General features: G+C 50.5%; 1 protein-coding gene across 1 annotated transcript in view; it reads left to right on the forward strand.

Moving 5' to 3' along the window:
• The window catches only part of Grid2ip (glutamate receptor, ionotropic, delta 2 (Grid2) interacting protein), a 48361-nt gene extending 28164 nt beyond the window's left edge, over window positions 1–20197 (forward strand). The window contains exons 5-24 of the mRNA XM_013023394.1: window positions 3–116; window positions 236–321; window positions 2647–2716; window positions 3183–3277; window positions 3549–3732; window positions 6907–7061; window positions 8341–8484; window positions 8650–8747; window positions 8966–9083; window positions 10920–11275; window positions 11611–12027; window positions 14406–14493; window positions 15260–15337; window positions 16090–16286; window positions 16566–16721; window positions 16836–16922; window positions 17625–17754; window positions 17843–17961; window positions 19800–19964; window positions 20126–20197. Coding sequence (XP_012878848.1) covers window positions 3–116; window positions 236–321; window positions 2647–2716; window positions 3183–3277; window positions 3549–3732; window positions 6907–7061; window positions 8341–8484; window positions 8650–8747; window positions 8966–9083; window positions 10920–11275; window positions 11611–12027; window positions 14406–14493; window positions 15260–15337; window positions 16090–16286; window positions 16566–16721; window positions 16836–16922; window positions 17625–17754; window positions 17843–17961; window positions 19800–19964; window positions 20126–20197 — 2929 coding nt within the window. The remainder of the gene's footprint in view (window positions 1–2; window positions 117–235; window positions 322–2646; window positions 2717–3182; window positions 3278–3548; window positions 3733–6906; window positions 7062–8340; window positions 8485–8649; window positions 8748–8965; window positions 9084–10919; window positions 11276–11610; window positions 12028–14405; window positions 14494–15259; window positions 15338–16089; window positions 16287–16565; window positions 16722–16835; window positions 16923–17624; window positions 17755–17842; window positions 17962–19799; window positions 19965–20125) is intronic.
• The last annotated feature ends 545 nt before the right edge of the window (window positions 20198–20742 follow it).

The raw sequence follows: 20742 nt of genomic DNA on the forward strand, positions 1-20742 counted from the left end.
AGCCGCCCCCGCGCAAGGCCGCCTCGCTACTGGGTGGCCGCGTCGGGGCCGGGGGAGCGCGCAGGTATCCAGGGCGCCGAGATACACGGGGAGGGCACCCGAGAAGGGCAGGGGAGGTACCAGGAGCCGGACAGGGACATCTCCATCTCCTGAGCCCTTGGCCTCATTCTCTCCAGCTGGAGGCAGGGAGGCTGCGGGCCTCGGGTCTCCCATCCCACCCTTTCTTTATCCCCAGGACTGTCCGAATCTACAAGGGTAACAAGAGCTTCGGCTTCACGCTGCGCGGCCATGGGCCTGTATGGATTGAATCTGTCCTGCCTGGTGAGAAGAGGGCAACTGGTCTTGAGCCCTTAAGAGCTAGGGTGGGGTGAAGGATCTTAGTACTTTACCTGTGTGTGTGTAAAGATTAGATAGATAGATTTGTGTCTGTACTGGGGCTTGAACTCAGGGCCTGGACACTGTCCCTGAGCTGCTGCTGCTTTTTTTTGTCGGTTGTGGGGTTTGAACTCTGGGCCTGGGCGCTGTCCCTGCGCTCTTCAGCTCAAGGCGAGCTCTCTACCACTTGAGTCACAGCACCACTTCTGGTTTTCTAGTGGTTTATTGGAGATAAGAGTCTCATGGACTTTCCTGCCTGGGCTGGCTTTGAACCGCGATCCTCAGATCTCAGCCTCCTGAGTAGCTAGGATTACAGGCGTGAGCCACCAGTGCCCAGCTCCTTGAGCTTCTTTTGCTCAAGGCTAGCACTCTACCACTTGAGCCACAGCTGTACTTCCTGCTTTCTGTGGTTAATTAGAGATAAGAGTCTCTCAGACTTTTCTGCCTCAGCTTTCTGAGTAGCTAGGATTACAAGTGTGAGCCATCAGTGCCTGGCCTGGCAGATATATAGATAGGTGTATGTATGTATGTATGTGTATATATATATATATATATATACACACACACATATATATGTATATATATACTGCATATGTATATATACTATATATGTATATATAGCATATACAATATATTGTATATACAGTATATTTTACAGTATTGTAATATATACAATTTATGTGTCTGTCTGTCTATCTATCTATCTATATACAGGTTGTTCATCCATTCCGCCCTCCTAACACCTGCTCAGGTAGCAATCTCATGTAGCCTCTGTTTTCCAAGGGTCTCAAAGCCTACCTAGGAGGCTTCAGGTCAGAGGCCTGGGTTGAGGCATCTCTTCTCCAAGTTTACCCAAAGCCAAGTCAACCTTGTGGTTCATCCAGACTTTTTCTTGTCCACAGGAGAGGCTGGGGACATTTTCTTGGCTCTGAAGTCAGTCAGGACAGAGCCGGGGTCTGCCCACAACCCTCTATGTATGACCTGGGAACTTGTCAGAAAGCCTATGAGGCCCCCATGTAGTCTCTGCCCCTTCTCACACTCAGCTTGACCCTGCTAGATCCTGGGAACTGAGGTCTTGAAGAAGACAGAGCCTTCTTAAGGAGGAATCTTCTTTTACTGTCCCTATAGTGATTACAGAGGGAGGAAGCAGTACTCATCTTCAGAAACCTCTCCTGGCCCTAAATTGAACCCTCCATCCTTGAACCATCACACAGAGCATGGGATGGGCTCTGTCCTGCATCTTGCTCTCCCCCCCCCATTCTAGGAAGGCTACACTGGATTAGTCACCCTATGAGACCCCATACTTGTGGGGCTTAAACTCTGGGCCTGGGCGCTGTCCCTGAGCTTTTCAGCTTAAGGCTAGCGCTCTACCACTTGAGCCATAGTGCCAGTTTTCTGGTGGTTTATTGGAGATAAGAGTCTCAAAGACTTTCCTGTCTGGGCTGGCTTTGTACTGTAATGCTCAGCTCTCAGCCTTCTGAGTAGCTAGGATTACATGCATGAGCCACCAGTGCCCGGCAACCCTCTCCCTCTTTAGGGTGCCAGGCAACAGACTTCTCTCCATCCTACCTTCCCAGGAAGTCATCCCTGATCTCCTTCCTCTCCCCACAGGCCCAAGAGAGAACTCAAATCAGAGAGTGTTTTATTTAGGCATTTATCATTTCTCCTACTTGGTTCCAAATCAGGTTTAGCGTAATGACAACTTAAAGGCAGGAAAGAAAAATCCACATCCATAGGAGCCAACTTTCCAGATGAAAGTTACAACCTTTGGGAGCACCAGGGCAAAAATGAGAGTTAGCTAGCTGTTCCCAAGTGTAACAGGTGTTATTTTTAGTCATGTGTCAGAGTAATTGCCACTCCAAACTAGGTGGCATACCTCTAATGGTTCACGCATATAATCCAAGCTATTTCAGGTATTTGGGAAGTCAGAAAGAGGAGGATCATGGTCCAAGGCTAGCCCTAGCCAAGTTGGCACAAGACTGTCTGAAAAACTAAAGGCAAAAACAAAATGGGCTTATTTATCTGCCTAGAAAGTATAAATCCCTGTGTTCAGTCCTCAGTACTGGAAAAAAAAAAGAAAGAGAAAAAAAGAAAGAAAAAGAAAAGAAAAATCTGTATCTACATCTATCCTGATTGGTTGGTTTGCAAATGAAATGTATACTTAGAAATGAGTCTTTTGCCATCCTTAAATTGGCCCTTGGGGCCATACTGGGCCCACTAGGTTCAGGATGAGGCCTGCCCATCTGACTAGTATAGTCTTCTTTCTTCCAGGCAGCCCAGCTGACAATGCTGCTCTCAAGTCAGGTGACCGGATCCTCTTCCTCAATGGACTGGACATGAGGTCAGAGGCCACTGGGGACACCTGAGCTTAACGATGAGCCATCTCCCAATCCTCCTGCCTCTTGAGGCACCCCAACTGTGGTCCTGCTTGTTTCTGGACCCTTGATTCCCCAGCATCTCTCTCTTCAAGTAGGAACTCTTGAATCTCTCTGTCCATTAGGCTAAGACTTCAGTCCATCCTTCTAACTAGAATGTACCCATGCTGGAGAAACAGAATGGGAGGGGCCATTCATGACTTACTCTGGAGGGGGAGTTTTGGCCTGGTGATGAACAATAGATCCTTCCAGGCCAGAGGGTAGACACACACCAAGCTTCCCAATGCCCAGGGCTTCCCTTCTGAAGGTTACCAAGCAGGACAGGCAAGGCCCTGGCTAGTCCCCATCCAGCTGTGGACATTCTGTGGCCTAGTAGGGAAGGATGGGAGGACTCACCTGTCAGGGCTTACCTGTGTCATGTCTGTCTGGCAGGAACTGCTCTCATGACAAGGTGGTGTCTATGCTGCAGGGCAGTGGCGCAATGCCCACGCTGGTGGTGGAAGAAGGGATCGTCCCGTTTGCCAGTGGTGAGACCCTTATGCCATCACCTATACATGCATGATTTATAACTCCAGTGGGGGACCATGCTCTTCCCCCAAATCTACAGCTGCACTTCCCTGGGCTTCCCCTGGGTGGCGCTGTAGAGCCTACAATGCTCAGTGTTGAAACCTTACTCAGGGCTCTGCCTCTATCCCAGCCCCCAGCTGCAGGCAGTAGGTGTGTGTCCCCATGCATGACACACCTCAGCTGCCTGGGACTCTGGATGACCCATTTTTCCCTTGCCCGTGGTCTCCACAGACTCTGATTCCTTGGACTCCCCCAACCGGTCGTCAGCGCTCACGTCCCTGCAGTGGGTGGCGGAGATCCTGCCTTCCAGCATCCGGGTCCAAGGGAAGACCTTCAGTCAGCAACTGGAGCATCTGCTCACGCCCCCCGAACGCTATGGGGTCTGCCATGCCCTTGAGAGCTTCTTCCAGCACAGGTGGATGGACAGAACTGTGGTGGGCACCTGTCCTGGATGGGCCCTAAGTCTTAACCCAGGTTCACCATCCTGGTCTCCAGGCCTGGGCCTCCTCAGACTCCTACTCTTGGGGAAGTATTCAAGATTGCAGCAATTGGTACCAAGGGCCCAAGGTGGGGGTTGCTAGGAATGCCCTAAAACAAACCCTGACTGCTGACATGATTCACCATGTGACTGTGGACAAATCATAGTCTCTGTGGAGTGAAGCAGCCACAAATGTTTTGTGGACCCGCATGAGAGCCTCACTGTAGGGACTTGCCATGGGCCAGGCCCTTGGGATGGAAGTGGAAGTTTTTTGTTCTATTTTTTGTTTGTTTGTTTGGTTTTTTTTGGGGGGTGCTGTTTTGGGATTTTGTTTTTTGTCAGTCATGGGGCTTGAACTCTGGACCTGAACTCTAGCCCTGAGCTCTTCAGCTCAAGGCTAGTATTCTACCACTTCAGCCTCAGTGCCACTTTCAGTTTTCTGGTGGTTAATTGGAAACAAGAGTTTCACAGGGGCTGGAAAGGTGGCTCAGTGGTAGAGTGCTTGCCTTGCATGCATGAGGCCCTGAGTTCGATTCCTTAGGTATCACATAAGCAGAAAAAGCCAGAAGTGGCGCTGTGGCTCAAGTGGTAGAGTGCTAGTCTTGAGCTGAAGAGCTGAGGGATAGCACCCAGACCCAGAGTTCAGGCTCCAGGACTCAAAAAACAAAACAAAACAAAACAAAAAAACTCAGGGACTCTCCTGCCTGGGCTGCCTTTGAACCGCAATCCTCAGATCTCAGCCTCCTGAATAGGTAGGATTACAGGCATGAGCCACCAGCACCCAGTGGTTTTTTTTTTATTATTTTTTTTTTGTTTTTTTTCTCCTTATGCTGGTACTGGGGGTTGAACTCAAGGCCTCCCATTCTTACTAGCCTTTTTTGCTCAAGGCTGGTGCTCTATAACTTGACCCACACCTCCACTTCTGGGTTTCTACTAGTTCTTTGGATGATATGGATCTCAAAGACTTTTCTGTCCAGGCTGACTTTGGCCTCAATCTTCACTCAGATCCCAGCCTCCTGAGTAACCAGGATTATAGGCATAAGGGTATGAAGCCACTGGTGCCAGCGTGGGGTCTTTCTTTTTGGATCACAATGGTAGCAGGCTGTATTCTCCCCCTCCTTACCCCATGGGGTTATTAGCATGTTCTGTGCCAAGTCTCTCTTGAATCAATTCCCTTTTGTTTAAACAGTTATGTTAAACTATGATCCACATACCATATAATTCATCCTGTAAGCAGACAATTCAATATGCTGTGGTACAATCATCACTACAATCAATTTTAGAACTTCCTGATATCAAAAAGAAACCCTAAGCCAGGTACTGGTGGCTCACACCTGTAATCCTAGCTACTCAGGAAGCTGAGATCTGAGGATCGCGGTTCAAAGCCAGCCTGGGCAGGAAAGTCCATGAGATTCTTTTTTTTTTTGGGGGGGGGGTCCAGTCATGGGGCCTGAACTCAGGGCCTGGGCGCTGTCCCTCAGCTCTTCAGCTCAAGGCTAGCGCTCTACCATTTGAGCCACAGCGCCACTTCGGGCTTTTTTTTCTTTTTGCTTATGTGGTGCTGGGGAATCGAACCCAGGGCCTCAGGCATGCAAGGCAAGTGCTCTACCACTGAGCCAACTTCCCAGCCCTCCATGAAATTTTTATCTCCAGTTAACCACCAGAAAACCACAAGTGGTGCTGTGGCTCAAGTGGTAGAGTGCTCACCTTGAGCTGAAGAGCTGAGGGACAGCGCCCAGGCCCAGAGTTCAAGTCCCAGGACTGACAGAAAGAAACCCTAGCCAATGACTCACACTTGTAATCCTAGCTACTCGGAAGGCCGAGATCCAGAGAAACAGGTTTGAAGCCAGACCAGGAAGAAAAGTCTTCAAGATTGCATCTCCAAAATGCCTGACATCAAGCAACTACTTTGTGTATTGATAGCTTTTCCTATTCTGGTCTTTCATATAACTTGGAATCATATGATGTGTGGGCTTTTGTGTCTAGTCTTTTTGCACTTAGCATATGTGTGTATGTATGTATATATATGTACGTATATGCATTTTTTATGTCAGTATTGTGGCCTGAATTTGTGGCCTGGGTGCTGTCCCTGAGCTTATTTGCTCAAGGATAGCACTGTACCATGAGCCACAGCTCCACTTCTGGCTTTTTTGGTAGTTAATTAGAGATAAGAGTCACATGGACTTTTCCTGCCCAGTCTGTCTTTGAACTGGACTCCTCCTCAGATCTCAGCCTCCTGAGTAGCTGGGATTACAGGTGTGAGCCATTACTGCCTGGCTTGTATAAGTTATTTTAACATTCATAAATTTTGATGTGCACCTCACTTCTTTGTATTTTCGGTTGTATAGATTCGCCACATTTTATTGATCCATTGGTCCAGTGGTGGGCTGTTCCTCTTTTTCATCCCCGTTTGGCTGTCCCTGAACATTTTTCCTCAAAACTAGCACAATCATTAGACCCACAGCTCTACTTCCAGATTTTTTGGTAGTTAATTACAGCTAAGAGTCTCACAGGCTTTCCTGCCCGGGTTGGCTTCAAACTGAGATTCTCCAATCTCAGCCTCCTAAATAGCTAGGATTTCAGGCATGAGCCACCAGCACACCATGAGAGGTGCTATTTTTTTTTCTTCAGTTGTAGGGCTTGAACTCAGGGCCTGTGTGCTGTCCCTGAGCCTCTTGGTACTCAAGGCTAGCACTCTACCAATTGAGCCACAGCGCCACTTCTGGTTTTTGAGTGGTTAATTGGAGATAAGAATCTCACAGGGACTTTTCTGCACTGTCTGGCTTTGAACTGGGATCCCCAGACCTCAGCCTCTTGAGTAACTAGGATAACAGGCATTAGCCACCGGCACCCAGCAGTAGATGCTGTTTTTGCCCCTACTTTTCAGAAACTGACCCAGAGAAGTTAAATAACTTGAAAAAGGTTCCTTAGCTCGTAAGTGGCAGAGGAGGTTGGAATATGAGCAGCCTGTGCCTTGGATTCTGCCGGCTCTGTCTTTTGAGGTTGGGGGTCCTGGCATGAGTTGAATTCTGTGGCTTGGAAGTGCCATCCTTGCTCACCACTAGGAGGAGCCAATGAGTAACAAATCCCTCATCCTGTGCTCTCTCCTAGGAATATAGACACCCTCATCGTTGATGTCTACCCTGTGCTGGACACACCTGCCAAGCAGGTGCTTTGGCAATTCATCTATCAGTTACTGACCTATGAAGAACAGGAACTCTGTCAGGAGAAGATTGCATGCTTCCTGGGATACACAGCTATGACAGGTAAGCATCTGCCCAGTCTACCAGATGAACAGACACCTGTTCTTCCTTATAAGTTGAACAACTGCTGCTCTAAGCCCCACCCACTCATATATGCCTGAGTGCCAAGCAAACGCATGCTCCCACCTTGACTTTCATGCAGTATATCCACATTCCTCGGGACTTTGGACACCCTGCCTAACTGCCTAGGGTCCCAGATTGGACATGCACAAAGTGGGAAGGATCTCAACTGTCCTTTGATCCCTAGGAAGAAGAACTTTGCACCCAGATCAAGAAATGGGTAGCTACGTGTCTGTGTCTCACACCTGTAATCCTAGCTACCAGGCGACTGAGATCTGAGGGTTGAGATTCAAAGCCAGCCATGGCAGATAAGTCTTTGAGACTCCATCTTCAAAATAACCAATAAAAGGCCAGATTAGAAGCTAGGAGCTGGGAGCTCATGCCTGAATCCTAGCTACTCAGGAGGCTGAGGTATAAAGATCTGCGGTCTAAAGCCAGCCCAGGCAGGAAAGTCCATGAGCCTCTTCAATAAATTACCAAAAAAGCCAAATGGGATTGCTGTGGTGCACTAGCCTTGAGCAAAAAAAAAAAAAAAATCAGGGAGCTGGGAGACAGTGGCTCATGCCGTAATCCTAGCTACTCAGAAAGCTGTGATCTGATGATCCAAGTTCAAAGCTAGCTGGGGCAGAAAAGTCCCTGTGAGAATTTTTTTTTTTTGGGTCCAGTCGTGGGGCCTTAACTCTGGGCCTGGGCGCTGTCCCTCAGCTCTTCAGCTCAAGGCTAACTCTACCACTTGAGCCACAGAGCCACTTCCGGCTTTTTTCTTTTTGCTTATGTGGTGCTGAGGAATTGAACCCAGAGCCTCAGGCATGCAAGGCCAGCGCTCTACCACTGAGCCACCTTCCCAGCCCCTCTCTGTGAGATTTTTATCTCCAATTAACCACATAAAAACCAGAAGTGGAGCTGTAGCTCAACGTGGTAGAGTGCTAGCCTTGAGCCAAAGGGAGTAGGGACAGCACCCACGCCCTGAGTTCAAGACCCAGAAGTGGCACAACACATGAAAATCAAAAGCCAGGCTAGAAGCATGGCTCAAATGATAGAGTGCCAAATGAACAAGCAAGCAGAGCAAGCATGAAGCCTTGAGTTCAAGCCTCAGGGCTTCCCCTAGACATTTGCCCTATAGACAAACAGAGAAGGCTCCCTGGCACAAATGTCTACCTTCGCTGTCCTTGCTTGTGGAGGCTGAACATGGGCCTCTGTCTCCCCCTGCATATTCTAATAGCAGAGCCTGAGTCTGACCTAGATCTGGAGCCAGAACCCACGCCAGAGCCCACACCAGAGCCCCAGCCACGGAGCTCCCTGAGGGCCTCCTCCATGTGCCGCCGCAGTCTCCGCTCCCAGGGCCTGGAAGCCAGCCTCAGCTGCGGTAAGCCCCCCCAGATGGAAAGGCTGGGACTGGGTGATCCCTTTCTACATTGGGTGAGATGAGCACTCACAGAGACTGGAAGGCAACGCTCCCCCCTGGAGCTGCAAGGTCTGAGCCTGAGAGCTCAGATAGGGTCTCTAGATCTCCATGACAACCTCCCAGCAGGTCCCAGTGAATGCCCAGAGCTGCCTCTTCCTCTGATCCCAGGAGAGCGCCAGGCAGGTGATGGCACCTCCCTCCCTGAGACCCCCAATCCCAAGATGGTAAGACTTTGTCTCTGCCTTACAGGGTGGGAGGGGGTCAGAGGAGGGTGGGAAATGGGTGGCCCACAGGACACGACCCAGGAGACCCCAGACCAACACACCTCAGTGGCTACTTCTGGTGGGGGCAGACTGCCATACACAGCCTCTGAAGCCCTTTTGGGGTCCTGGGGGGGGGCAGTGGGAATGGGCTAGCCTCACCCCCACTATCCTTACCTCAGATGTCAGCCGTCTATGCAGAGCTTGAGTCTCGACTAAACAGCAGCTTCAAAGGAAAGATGGGGACTGTGTCCACATCCCGGGCCTCTCCGCCAGGCCCCAGCCTGACCAGCACAGCAGGTAGGGGGGCTCAGCTAGCCTCATGTCCAGGATGGGTGCCTTGACTGGATATCTGTCTGGGTGTTGTCCTCACTCCCAGGTACACACTCTTGTGGGGAATTCTAGAATCCTCTGGACATTGCGACATGAAGGTCAGGCTTGCTTTAATCCTTCCTTCGCTCCTATCGTCCTCAGCTCCACTGGGCATCTGGAAAAGCAGAGGACTTCTTCCTAAGAAGTCCTAAAGTCAGCACATGGATTTTGCATAAAACATGGTTTCTCTGGGGTTAGAAGGCAGGACTATAACCTTAGCTACTTAGGAGGCACGGAGAAGAAGTTTGAAGTTTTAAGCCAGCCCAGGCAAAAGGTAGCAAGACTCTTATCTCAGAACAAGTCAGGCTGGGAAGGTGGTTCAGTGGTAGAGTGCTTGCCTGGCATGCATAAGGCCCTGGGTTTGATTCCTCACCACCACATAAGCAGAAAAAGCCGGAAGTGGTGCTGTGGCTCAAGTGGTAGAGCGCTAGCCTTGAGCTGAAGAGCTGAGGGACAGTGCCCAGGCCCAGAATTTAGGCCCCAAAACCAACAACAACAACAACAAAAATTCAGGCATAAAGGTACAAGCCTGTGGTAGCTACTTGGGAAGTAGAGGTAGGAGGAGCATGGTCTGGGCTAAAGTGAGAGACCCTACCTTAAAAAATAAACAATGGCAGAGGGAAGGGATAGTAGGAGAAAAACAAAGGAGGTGGTAACAGTGTTCAACAAGAAAGGTACTCATTATCTTACACATGTAACTGTAACCCCTCTGTATAGCATCTTTACAATAACATTCAATTTAAAAAAATAAAGCAAAAGGACTAGAGGGGTGTGGCTCAAAAGTGCTTGCTAGGCAAGTGCAAGGCCCTGAGTTCAATCCTCAGTACTGCACAAAAGAAGTGGAGACAGAACTCCTAGGAGATGTGTCTGTTTGCCCAAAACTTGCTGGGTAGAGGAAATGTCTCATGACCCTAAAATGGGGCCTAGAAGATGCTTTTTAAAGCTATACCACTGGTTTGTAATCCTAGCTACTCAGAAGGCTGAGAACTGAGGAGTATAGTTCAAAGCCAGCCCAGGCAGGCAAATCTGAGCGACTCATATCTCCAATTAACCAGCAAAATGCCAGAAGTGGAGATGTAGTTCAAGTGGTAGGTTGCTAGCCTTGAGTGAAAAAAAGCCAAGCAAGAGCTCAAGGCTCAGGTTGGAGACATGGCTCAGGTGGTAGAGCACCATCCACTGAGCAAAAGCAAGCATCAGCTAGTGAGTTTAAGTCCCAGTCTTAAACAAGAAACAAAAACCACAAGACTCTGAGTTCAAGACCAAGTACCAACACACAAGAACAGAAAAAGTAGCCAGGGTAATTCATACCTGTCATCCTAACTCCTCAGGAGGCTGAGATCTGAGGATTGCAATTCAAAGCCAGCTCAAGCAGAAAAGTGAGACTCTCATCTCCAATTAACTACCTGAAAAACTAGAAGTGGAACTGTGGTTCAAAGCAAAAAAAGGAACAGCACCCAGGCCCTGAGTTTAAGCCCCATGATGCCCCCCCACACACAAAAAAAGTGTTTTTCAGCCCTTCAAGTTGTGTTTGGTGGGTGCTAGATGGGACCCCAAGGAACTTTTTCTGGGCTCAATTGGGGTTCCCTGCAATCCTGCCTCTAGTCATCCTTCCTTATGGAAGAAGCTGGGGAGCAAGTCAAGGTCTCCCAGTTCTGTACCTAGACAGAGATCAGGGACACACAGCCCTCAGGGGCCTCCCCTCCTGCTTGCACATGGAATCAGATGCTGGCTGAAAGTGGTCCCCTTGCACTGTCCTTCACCCAGGACCCAGGACTCTATCCACCATCTCATGGCCAAGCGAGCGGCTTCTGTCTTCCCCCTGCTACGACCCACTGTGCACTGGAGGCCTGGCATCCCCCAGCAGCTCCGAGTCTCACCCTTACGCCAGCCTGGACAGCAGCAGAGCACCCTCCCCACAGCCAAGCCCTGGGCCAGTCCACCCGGACAGTCCCCCGAGCCCTGACCCTGCACGATCGTCCAGCCGCAGGAAGCTCTTCACCTTCTCGCGGCCCATGCGTAGCCGGGATACCGACCGCTTTCTGGATGTGCTGAGCGAGCAGCTGGGTCCCCGGGTCACGATTGTGGATGACTTCCTGACCCCTGAGAATGACTATGAGGAGGTGGGTATGGAGGTGGGGAGGGGACAAGCAGGTGGGGAGGGAGGCAAGGTGGGGAGCACTGCAAAGGGAACAGCAGCAGCCCCAGGTCCCTTCCCATGCCTTCCTCAGACCGACCCTTCACATGTCTGTCCTAGAGTATATCTCAGGCAACCCCACTCCCTAGCCAGAGATATCCCACTCTGCTCCAAGCAACCCTACATTTTCTCAGGCCAGCCTCCCAGCCTCAGCAAACCCACAGGACTGTCCCAAGGCTGTCTGACCCAGGCTATCCCACTCGCCCGCCTTGTTCTGGTCTGTCTGGGAACATAGCCTTCCTCTTGTTCTCCATGGACCAGATGAGTTTCCATGACGACCAGGGCAGCTTTGTGACCAACGAACGGAGCAGCGCCAGCGACTGTATCAGCAGCAGCGAGGAAGGCAGCTCCCTGACCTACTCCTCCATCTCTGACCACATCCCTCCACCCCCGCTCAGCCCCCCACCGCCACCACCCCTGCCTTTCCATGACCCCAAGCCCAGCTCCCGTGCCTCTGATGGTCCCCGGGGACCCTCCCAGGCACTGGCCAAACCTCTCACCCAACACAATCACCCAATCCCACCACCTCCCCCACCACCTCTGCCCCCACCTGTTCCCTGTGCACCTCCCATGCTGTCTCGAGGCCTGGGTCACAGACGAAGTGAGACCAGCCACATGAGTGTCAAGCGCTTGCGGTGGGAGCAGGTGGAGAATTCAGAAGGCACCATCTGGGGTCAGGTAGGTGACATGGGGCCCCCGGTGCTTCACAGAGGTAGGTGGCCCAGGCAGCCAAGATAAGACACACCCTCCCAGTCTTTTTCTGCGTGAGCTAGGCCATTCCTTGGTCATCTCTGCCCTGAACAGGGGAAAGGAAGCCCATATCAAGGACATGCCCACCTTTGGGGATGACAGTGCACCCATGGAAGTCAGTCTGTGTTCCTAAGCCAAAGTCATACTGAGGGCATCTAGAAATGCCATCTATCCAGCTGGAGGCTGGGCTAGTTCTCAGACCTTCTTAAAAGGGGGGATGGTGTTGAGCATGGTAACTCATGCCTGTGATTCCTGATACTCGGAGGCAGAGGTAGAATGATCATGATTTGAGGCCACTTGGGAAGTTAGTAGGTAATCCTATCTTTAAAACAAAGCAAATGAGCGGAGCGCCTGTAGCTCATGCCTGTAATCCTAACTACTAAGGAGGCTGAGATCTGAGGATTGTGGTTCAAAGCCATCCCAGGCAACAAAATCTGTGAGTCTCTTATCTCCAATAAAACCACCAGAAAACCAGAAGTGGCGCTGTGACTCAAGTGGTAGAGCACTAGCCTTAAGCTGAAGAGCTGAGGACAGTGCCCAGGCCCAGAGTTCAAGCCCCATGACTGACAACAACAACAAAAAAAAAAAACCCAAAACACAAAAACAGCAAAGGAAATGGCCGGGCACTGGTGGCTCACCTCTGGAATCCTAGCTACTCAGGAGGCTGAGATCTGAGGATCACAGTTGGAAGGCAGCCAGGGCAAGAAAATACATGAGTCTCTTCTCTCCAATAAACTACTCAGAAAAAAACCAAAACTGTAAGTGGTGCTGTGGCTCAAGTGGTAGAGTACTAGCCTTGAGCAAAAGAACCTCAGGGATAGCACCCAAGCCCAGAGTTTAAGCCCCAGGACCTGAGCCAAAAAAAAAAAAAAGGCAAAAAGGCTGGGGATGTGGCTCAAGGAGGAAAACAAACTTGAGGCCCAGACTTCAGTCGTTAGTACTGGAAGAGGGGGAAAAAAAAAAGACATCTTGTAGCCAGATGTGATAGTACACACTTGTAATTCCAACATTCAGGAGGCCAAGCTAGGAAGATCATGAGTCTTAAGACAGTTTAAGCTACAATACTAAGTCCCTGATTCAAAAAAAAAAATCAAGCCAGGCATTGGTGGCTCACACCTGTAACTCTAGCTACTCAGGAGGCTGAGATCTGAGGATCATGGTTCTGTGAGACTCTTATCTCCAATAAGCCACCAGAAAACCAGAAGTGGTGCTGTGGCTCAAGTGGTAGAGTTCTAGCCTTGAGCTGAAGAGCTGAGGGACAGTGTCCAGGCCCAGAGTTCAAGCCCCATGATGACCAAAAAAAAAAAATCAGGGGCTGGGAAGGTGGCTCAGTGGTAGAGCGCTAGCCTTGAGCTGAAGAGCTGAGGGACAGCGCCCAGGCCCAGAGTTCAGGCCCCACTACCGGACCCAAAAAAAAAAAAATCAAACCAAGCTGGATGCTGATGGCTCATGCCTGTATTCCTAGTTACAAAGGAAGCTCAGATCTGAGGATCTTGGTTCAAAGTCAGCCTAGGTAGAAAAGTCCACAAGACTCTATCTCCAATTATCCAGCAAAATGCCGGTGTGGAGGTATGGCTCCAACAGTATAGTACCAGCTGTGAGTACCAAAGCCAAGTGAGAGCATGAGGCCCTAAGTTCAAGCCCCAGTACTCCATCCTTCCACTTCCATGCTTGAATCTCCTCCTGAGCATCACTGTCAATATATACTTGAACACCTTCAGTGATGGAGCACTCACTACCTGTTGAGGCCTCACTGGACAATCTTTTTATGTACTGGGGCTTGAACTCAGGGCTTCAAGCTCTTGCTAGCCCTGTATCACTTGAGCCACACCTCTACTTCCACTTGTTGTTGTTTTGGAGTGTGTGTGTGTGTGTGTGTGTGTGTGTGTGTGTGTGTGTGTCCTGGGCACTGCCCCCAAGCTTTTGTGTTCAAAACTAGTGCTCTACCATTTAAACACAACTCCCCTTCCAGTTTTTTGCTGATTAATTGTAGATTGGAGTGTCTTGGGCTTTTCTACTGGGTTGGCTTGGAATCTTGATCCTCAGATCTCACCCCCTTGAGTAAGTAGGATTACAGACATGAGCCACTGGCATGTGGCTTGAATGTCTATACAGTACTACTGACTGAAATGGAAGACAACTCCTCACCTGATAACTTGGATGATTTAGCTGCTGCAGTCTCCTGCTGCTCTTGGATTCATCCCCAAGCCTATTGGATCTTTCCCTCTGAGAATGGGTGTGGTCAGGAAGGTCAGTCCAGCTGTGAACATGTCTCCTACTTTGAACTTTCCCATGCTCCCTTGCAGCTTGGGGAGGACTCTGATTATGATAAACTGAGTGACATGGTGAAATACCTTGACCTGGAACTCCACTTTGGCACCCAGAAACCTGCAAGTGAGTGGCCTGATGGCCTGGGGGGGAGGGGGGAAGCCCTATCTCCTGCCTTCTGTGTTGTCATCAGAGACTCTACCCTAAGGTCTGATGGACTGTCATTTATCCAATGTATCTAAAAACTTTCAAGCCATGGGTTAGTTTCCCCCCACACCCCATATCAAAGTAAAGATAATAATAGTTGCCATTTACTATATACTCACCAAATTCCAGGTACTCTGACTTCTATGTGAATCCCTTGACAACACTACCAAGTACATCAAACAATCACCTCCACTTTCTAAGGAGGAAGCAGAGAGGCTAGGTAATTTGCTCTAAGTCACACAGCCCAGAATAGGGTAAAATGGAACATCTGTTCTAGCCTCCCTCTTCCACAGTCCCTTTCTGAAAATCTCCTGGTAATGAGGGGTTAGGTGAGACTCCAAGCAGCCAGAGTCCTGGTTACCTATGGCAGGTGGTCCCAGGATGGAGAAGAAAGAGGAACTATGTGAAGTGTTGAGAGATGTGACTTTTCATTGCTCTGCTAGCTTAGTCCAGACAGGCCAGAGGAGAGAGTGCAATTGGGGGAGGGGGAGGGACATATGTCACAGGCCAAGTGCATTGGACTGAACCTGGGAATGAGGAGAGTAGGGATGCTTGGAGCTGATTTAGTCAAGGTGGTGCCTGCGGAGAGGGGTCTGCTGAGGTTGAATGTGTGGTCATACTTCTCCTGGTAGACGCAGCCCTACCCACCTTCAGCCCCTATTAAGTTATCCATTTTCTCTTTCAGAGCCAGTTCCCCGGCCTGAACCCTTCAGGAAGAAGGAAGTGGTAGAGATCCTGTCCCACAAGAAGGCCTACAACACCTGTAAGGGGCCAGAGACCCCTGGGGATTCTAAAGGTGGACAGTGGCCTTCCTTCTGGGTCACAGTCTTAGGCAAGGGCCCAGGCCCTCGCCACCCGGTTAGCTGAAGGAAAGCTGCCAGGTCCTACAGCTAATAAGATCCCAGCTGGATGCAGGTGCCAGACTTGGTATCATGCTTTATTGGCCAATCCCTCAATTCTCGTCTTGCCTCTAACCACGTTCTCTACTCTGCCTCTCAGACCCTGCCCCAGTTCCCTGTTTTGCACTCACGGGTTTCTGTCCTCGAAGACCCGTTCCTCACTGTTTAATCTGCACTCAAAGACCCTTTCCATCAGTGGAACCAAACAGGCTCCGTCCACTAAGAGGCTTCTCTCAGGCCCCGCCCACTTCCTAATCCCAGGCCCATCCAATAGTTTGTGGTCCAATTTTATAGGTCCGCCCATTCTTCGGGCTCCGCCCCTAGCTCATCCTCCTGACCTCGCCCACCTCGAGTTAATCACCACTACCATCACCTCTCCACCCCCGGCTCCGCCCAATAGCATGTGGCCAATCTTGATGCCCCACCCCCGTTCCTAGTCCTGCCCCAACCCCGCCCACCAAGAACCGTGCCCCAACTTACCTTCACGACGCAGCTCACCTCATTCCTCAGTCTCCACCCAATAGAGTGCTTGCTAATCTTGAAGCCCCGCCTCACGCGCCTGGCCCCGCCCCGCCTGGCCCCGCCCCCAAGCTCTTCCTCGCGGCTTCACCCTCAGCCATCCTCCTGGCGCACCTGAAGCTGAGCCCCGCGGAGCTGCGGCAGGTGCTCATGAGCATGGAGCCCCGACGCCTGGAGCCCGCGCACTTGGCACAGCTGCTGCTCTTCGCACCCGACGCCGACGAGGAGCAGCGCTACCAGGCTTTCCGCGAGGCGCCCGGCCGCCTCAGTGAGCCTGACCAGTTCGTCCTGCAGGTTCCTCAGCCGCGTCCTCCACCCCCAAGGCCAAGGCCCGTCTCCCTTAGGGCTCCCGCTGTAGCTGGGGCGTGGGGCCTGCTTCTGCCTCTCTGACCCAGTTTGACTTCTCAAAGGCCATTTCCCCCCTGAGGTCAATGGCACATCAGTGTCTCTAAGGAGCCTGCTTACTTTCCCCTACTCGACTCAAGCTGAGAGCTGGCCCTTCCCCTAAGCTTTGGTGGGGCAGAGGGTCCCCTGGTGGGAGATTGATGAATCCCCACCCTGCTTTCGTGCCAGATGCTGTCTGTTCCCGAATACAAGACCCGCCTGCGCAGCCTTCACTTCCAGGCCACCCTCCAAGAGAAGACCGAGGAGATCCGAGGCAGCCTCGAGTGCTTACGACAGGCATCCCTGGAGCTCAAAAACAGCCGGAAACTCGCCAAGATATTAGAGGTCAGGAGACATCCCCTTCCTGACAGCCTAACCTTCTGTCCTCTGGTACTTGCCACCTGAGCACAGGTGGGTGGGTACTTGGGCACCATCAGCCCAAGTATTTTTTCCCCACAGTTTGTCTTGGCCATGGGCAACTATCTCAACGATGGACAACCCAAGACCAACAAGACCACCGGCTTCAAGATTAACTTTCTAACGGAGGTGAGGGTCAGGCAGCAGTAATTTGCCATACCTCCTAGGCTAGGAAGGCAAACCTGAGTTGTGACAGAGGGGAGGAGAGAACATGAGCCAGGAAGAGATTTAAGCAAGGCACTGGTGGCTCTCACCTCTTATCCTAGCTATTCAGAAGGATGAGACATGGGGGATCATGATTCAAAGCAAGCCTGGGCAGAAGAGTCCAGGAGATTCCAACAATTAACCAACAAAATGCTGGTCTGGAGGTGTGGCACAATGGTGGAGTATCAGCTGTGAGCAAGAAAGCTGAGCAAGAATTCAAGCCCCATCCCAGCAAAAGAAAATGGACCTAGAAACATTGTAGATTTATTCAAGATTTGAATAACTACTTAATAACAATAATATTTTTTTTTAAAATAGAGGGGCTGGGAATGTAACCTCCTGGTAGAGTGCTTGCTTAGCATGCATGAAGCCTTGGGTTCCATTCCTTAGTACCACATAAACAGACAAAGCTGGAAGTGGCACTGTGGCTCAAGTGGTAGAATGATAGCCTTGTACAAAAGAAGCTCAGAGACAGTGCCCAGGTCCTGAGTTCAAGCCCCAGGACAGGCAAAAAAAAAAAATCCAACATAGAGAATTAAGGCCAACCATATAGGGAGGAAAAGTTGAGGCCATGTTCCCAGGCATCTGATGAGTCCTGAAGGAAGATGTGTTTTGGGTCACTTGCAGCTGAACTCCACCAAGACAGTGGATGGGAAGTCCACCTTCCTGCACATCCTTGCCAAATCGCTGAGCCAGCACTTCCCAGAACTCCTGGGCTTTGCTCAGGACCTGCCCACTGTGCCTCTAGCAGCCAAAGGTAGGCTGGGTGCAAGACTAGGGAAGCAGATGCTTGCTGTCCTGGCCTTAAATGTGTCCTAATGAGGCTTCCATCCTCTTCCTTACAGTGAACCAACGGGCCCTGACTGGTGACCTGGCTGACCTCCATGGCACCATAAGTGAGATACAGATGGCCTGCCAGAACATGTCTCCATCTAGTGAGGACAGGTTTGCTGTGGTCATGACTGTATCCTCTGAACCAAAGAGAGACTTCCAGAGCCTCATTGAGCCAATACTGCAGCTTGTACAAAATGTTCCTTGCTCCATCCCCTTTCATTTCACATAATACCTCAATGTTTGCTAATGTGGAAATCAAACTATTCAGATGAGGCCCCTTCATTCTAGCATCCATCAGTCCAGGGGTGCCCGCCTGCTTATATAGACTTGGAAATCTCCAGAGCAATGATAGAAGATCACTCTACAGAGGCACTTGAGCTGGTCCATCCAACAGGCTGAGGCCAAGATCTTGACTTAGTAGCTTACCAGCTATGGGATTTCAGCCATTCCACTTATACCTCTTTGAGCCCAGTCTTCTCATTAGTGCAGAGTAGTCATGAGAATTCCATATAGAATGGCTCATGGCCATCTCATATTGTAAAATTCATTCAGTCCATTTCCAAGAGTTCTCAAAGTCTCAACAATTCCAACATTGGTCAAGTGTCTAAATCTGGAATCTCTATGAAACCCCAGGGCATTCTTGTAGCTGTGAAACCCTGTAAAGTCAAAAAGAAGTTATAAGCCAGGCACAAGTGGCTTACGCCTGTAATCCTAGCAACTCAGGAGGCTGTGATCTGAGGATTGTGGCTCAAAGCCAGCACAGGCAGGAAAGTTTGTGAGACTCGTATCTCCAATTAACCACTAGAAAACAGGAAGTGGCACTGTGGATCAAGTGGTAGAGTGCTAACTTTGAGCTGAATTACTGAGGGACAGTGCCCAGGTCCAGAGCTCAAGCCCCACGATCGACAAACAAAAGAAGCTACATACTCTCACCATACAATAGCACAAAAGTCAACCTTTCCACTCTTGAAGGGAAAAATGCAGAACTAGAAAAGAAGAATAGTACCAAAGCAAAACCAAACACAGTAAGGCAGACATCATATCCTGTAGCTCTATCTATGGCATCCAGGGTAGCTGGTGGCAGACAGCAAGTAGAAAGACAAGAAGGGACCAAAGGCAACATACCCCTAGGGACCCACCCTTGTGACCTATTTCCTCCATTTCCTAAAGTTTCCATAACCCTTCAAAATAGTGTCACCAGCCGGGAACACTTCAAGTTATCTGATTTGCTCATAGTTGGAGCTTCACCACTTGAACCATACCAGTCCTGCTTTTTGCTAGTTAGTTGGAGATGGAGACTAAAAATTTTTCCTGCCTTTTCTGACTTTTTGTGTTGAACAAATTATACATTTCCAGGACTTCCTCCTGTCCTAAGTTCTGGTAATACATAGAGAAACCAAGCTTGATCTTGGAGGACAGAAAATGTACCTGTGAAAGAACTTCAGGCTTGGCACCGGTGGCTTGCACCTGTAATCCTAGCTACTCAGGAGATCTGAGGATCACAGTCAAAGCCAGCCTAGGCAAGAAAGTACACAAGACTCTTATCTCCGATAAATGACTCAGAAAAAGCCAGAAGTGGTGCTGTAGCTCAAGTGGTAGAGCACAAAGAGTCTCAGGGACAATGCCCAGGCCCTGAGTTCAAGCCCCAGGACTGGCCAAAAAAAAAAGGGGGGGGAAGGAAGGGAGAAAAGAAGGAAGGAAGGAAGAGAGACATAGAGAAAGGAAGAAAATAAGAGCAAGCATGGAGTCAGATATGGTGCTATACAACTGTAACCCCAATTACTAGAGAGACATATCCCTGCCTGGGACTGACTTCCAAGTTCCAAGGTGAGTTTAGTGGGCAGGGGTGGGCCTGTAAGGCCTCAGGCAAAGCAGGAAGGGAGAGCCCAGACTGGGGTCCCAGCCCGGCAGGAGAGGATCAGTAGTCATCTAGTGGTGGCTGTTTCCTTAACCTATGCCCTGCTCTAGTCCTTCCTGGAGACAGCCCAGCCTGCATTGCGGGCCCTGGATGGGCTTCAGCGCGAAGCTATGGAGGAGCTGGGCAAGGCACTGGCCTTCTTTGGGGAAGATTCCAAAGCCACGACATCAGAGGCCTTCTTTGGCATCTTTGCTGAGTTCATGAGCAAGTTCGAGGTGAGCCAAGGTGATGGCTGAAGGTGCCCCCTAGAGAAGGTGGGACCCAATATCATACGAGGGTTTTGTCCCCTTTTCTGGTCATCAAGCTGAGCTCTGGGGGTGGGAGGCAGGGAGGGTGGCAAAGCCCTGACCACCCCCTTCCATTATGCACCCACCAGAGAGCGCTCAGCGACCTGCAGGCTGGCGAGGGCCCTCGCAGCTCCGGAATGACTTCACCCCTAGCCTGGTGACAGCTACCATGAAGAATCCTCTGCATGGAGGCAGACACAGGAGCCGGCCCCACCCCAGGGCAGCCAGGATGCTGTGGAGGTCGAGGTCAAGGGCACAGATTGTACAGCAAAGGGAGGTGGGGGGGAGCCTGAGCGCAGCCTGTCTACCTCAACCCCAGCCTCCTCCACCCATCCTCCACCCAGGCCCGGACTACAGGGCAGCAGGAATGGTGGCAGCCAAGCCCACTCTATGCTTTCCTGGGCTTCCTGAATCTTCTTTCTCTCTGTGGAGCCATTAAATAAAGTGTTGCTGTGCACCCTGTGTGGGTGGATTGCAAAGCAGGGCAATGTCTGCTGTCTGGCAAGAGGATCATTGGCACTAAGGATATTCCCATGGACCTCAATGAAGACAGATACCATGGGTTTGTCCCACTAAGCCAATAATCAGAAGGCCTGGGAGGGGCTGCTTACCCCCTTAAAGGGCAGTACAAAGGAAGTTAGGCAGGAAGGATGGAGTGACCCAAATGCCTAGGTGACTGATCTTAGAAATGGCAATTGAGCCGGGC

This window comes from Dipodomys ordii, unplaced genomic scaffold (assembly GCF_000151885.1).
Source record: "Dipodomys ordii isolate 6190 unplaced genomic scaffold, Dord_2.0 Scaffold68, whole genome shotgun sequence".
NCBI lineage: Eukaryota > Metazoa > Chordata > Mammalia > Rodentia > Heteromyidae > Dipodomys > Dipodomys ordii.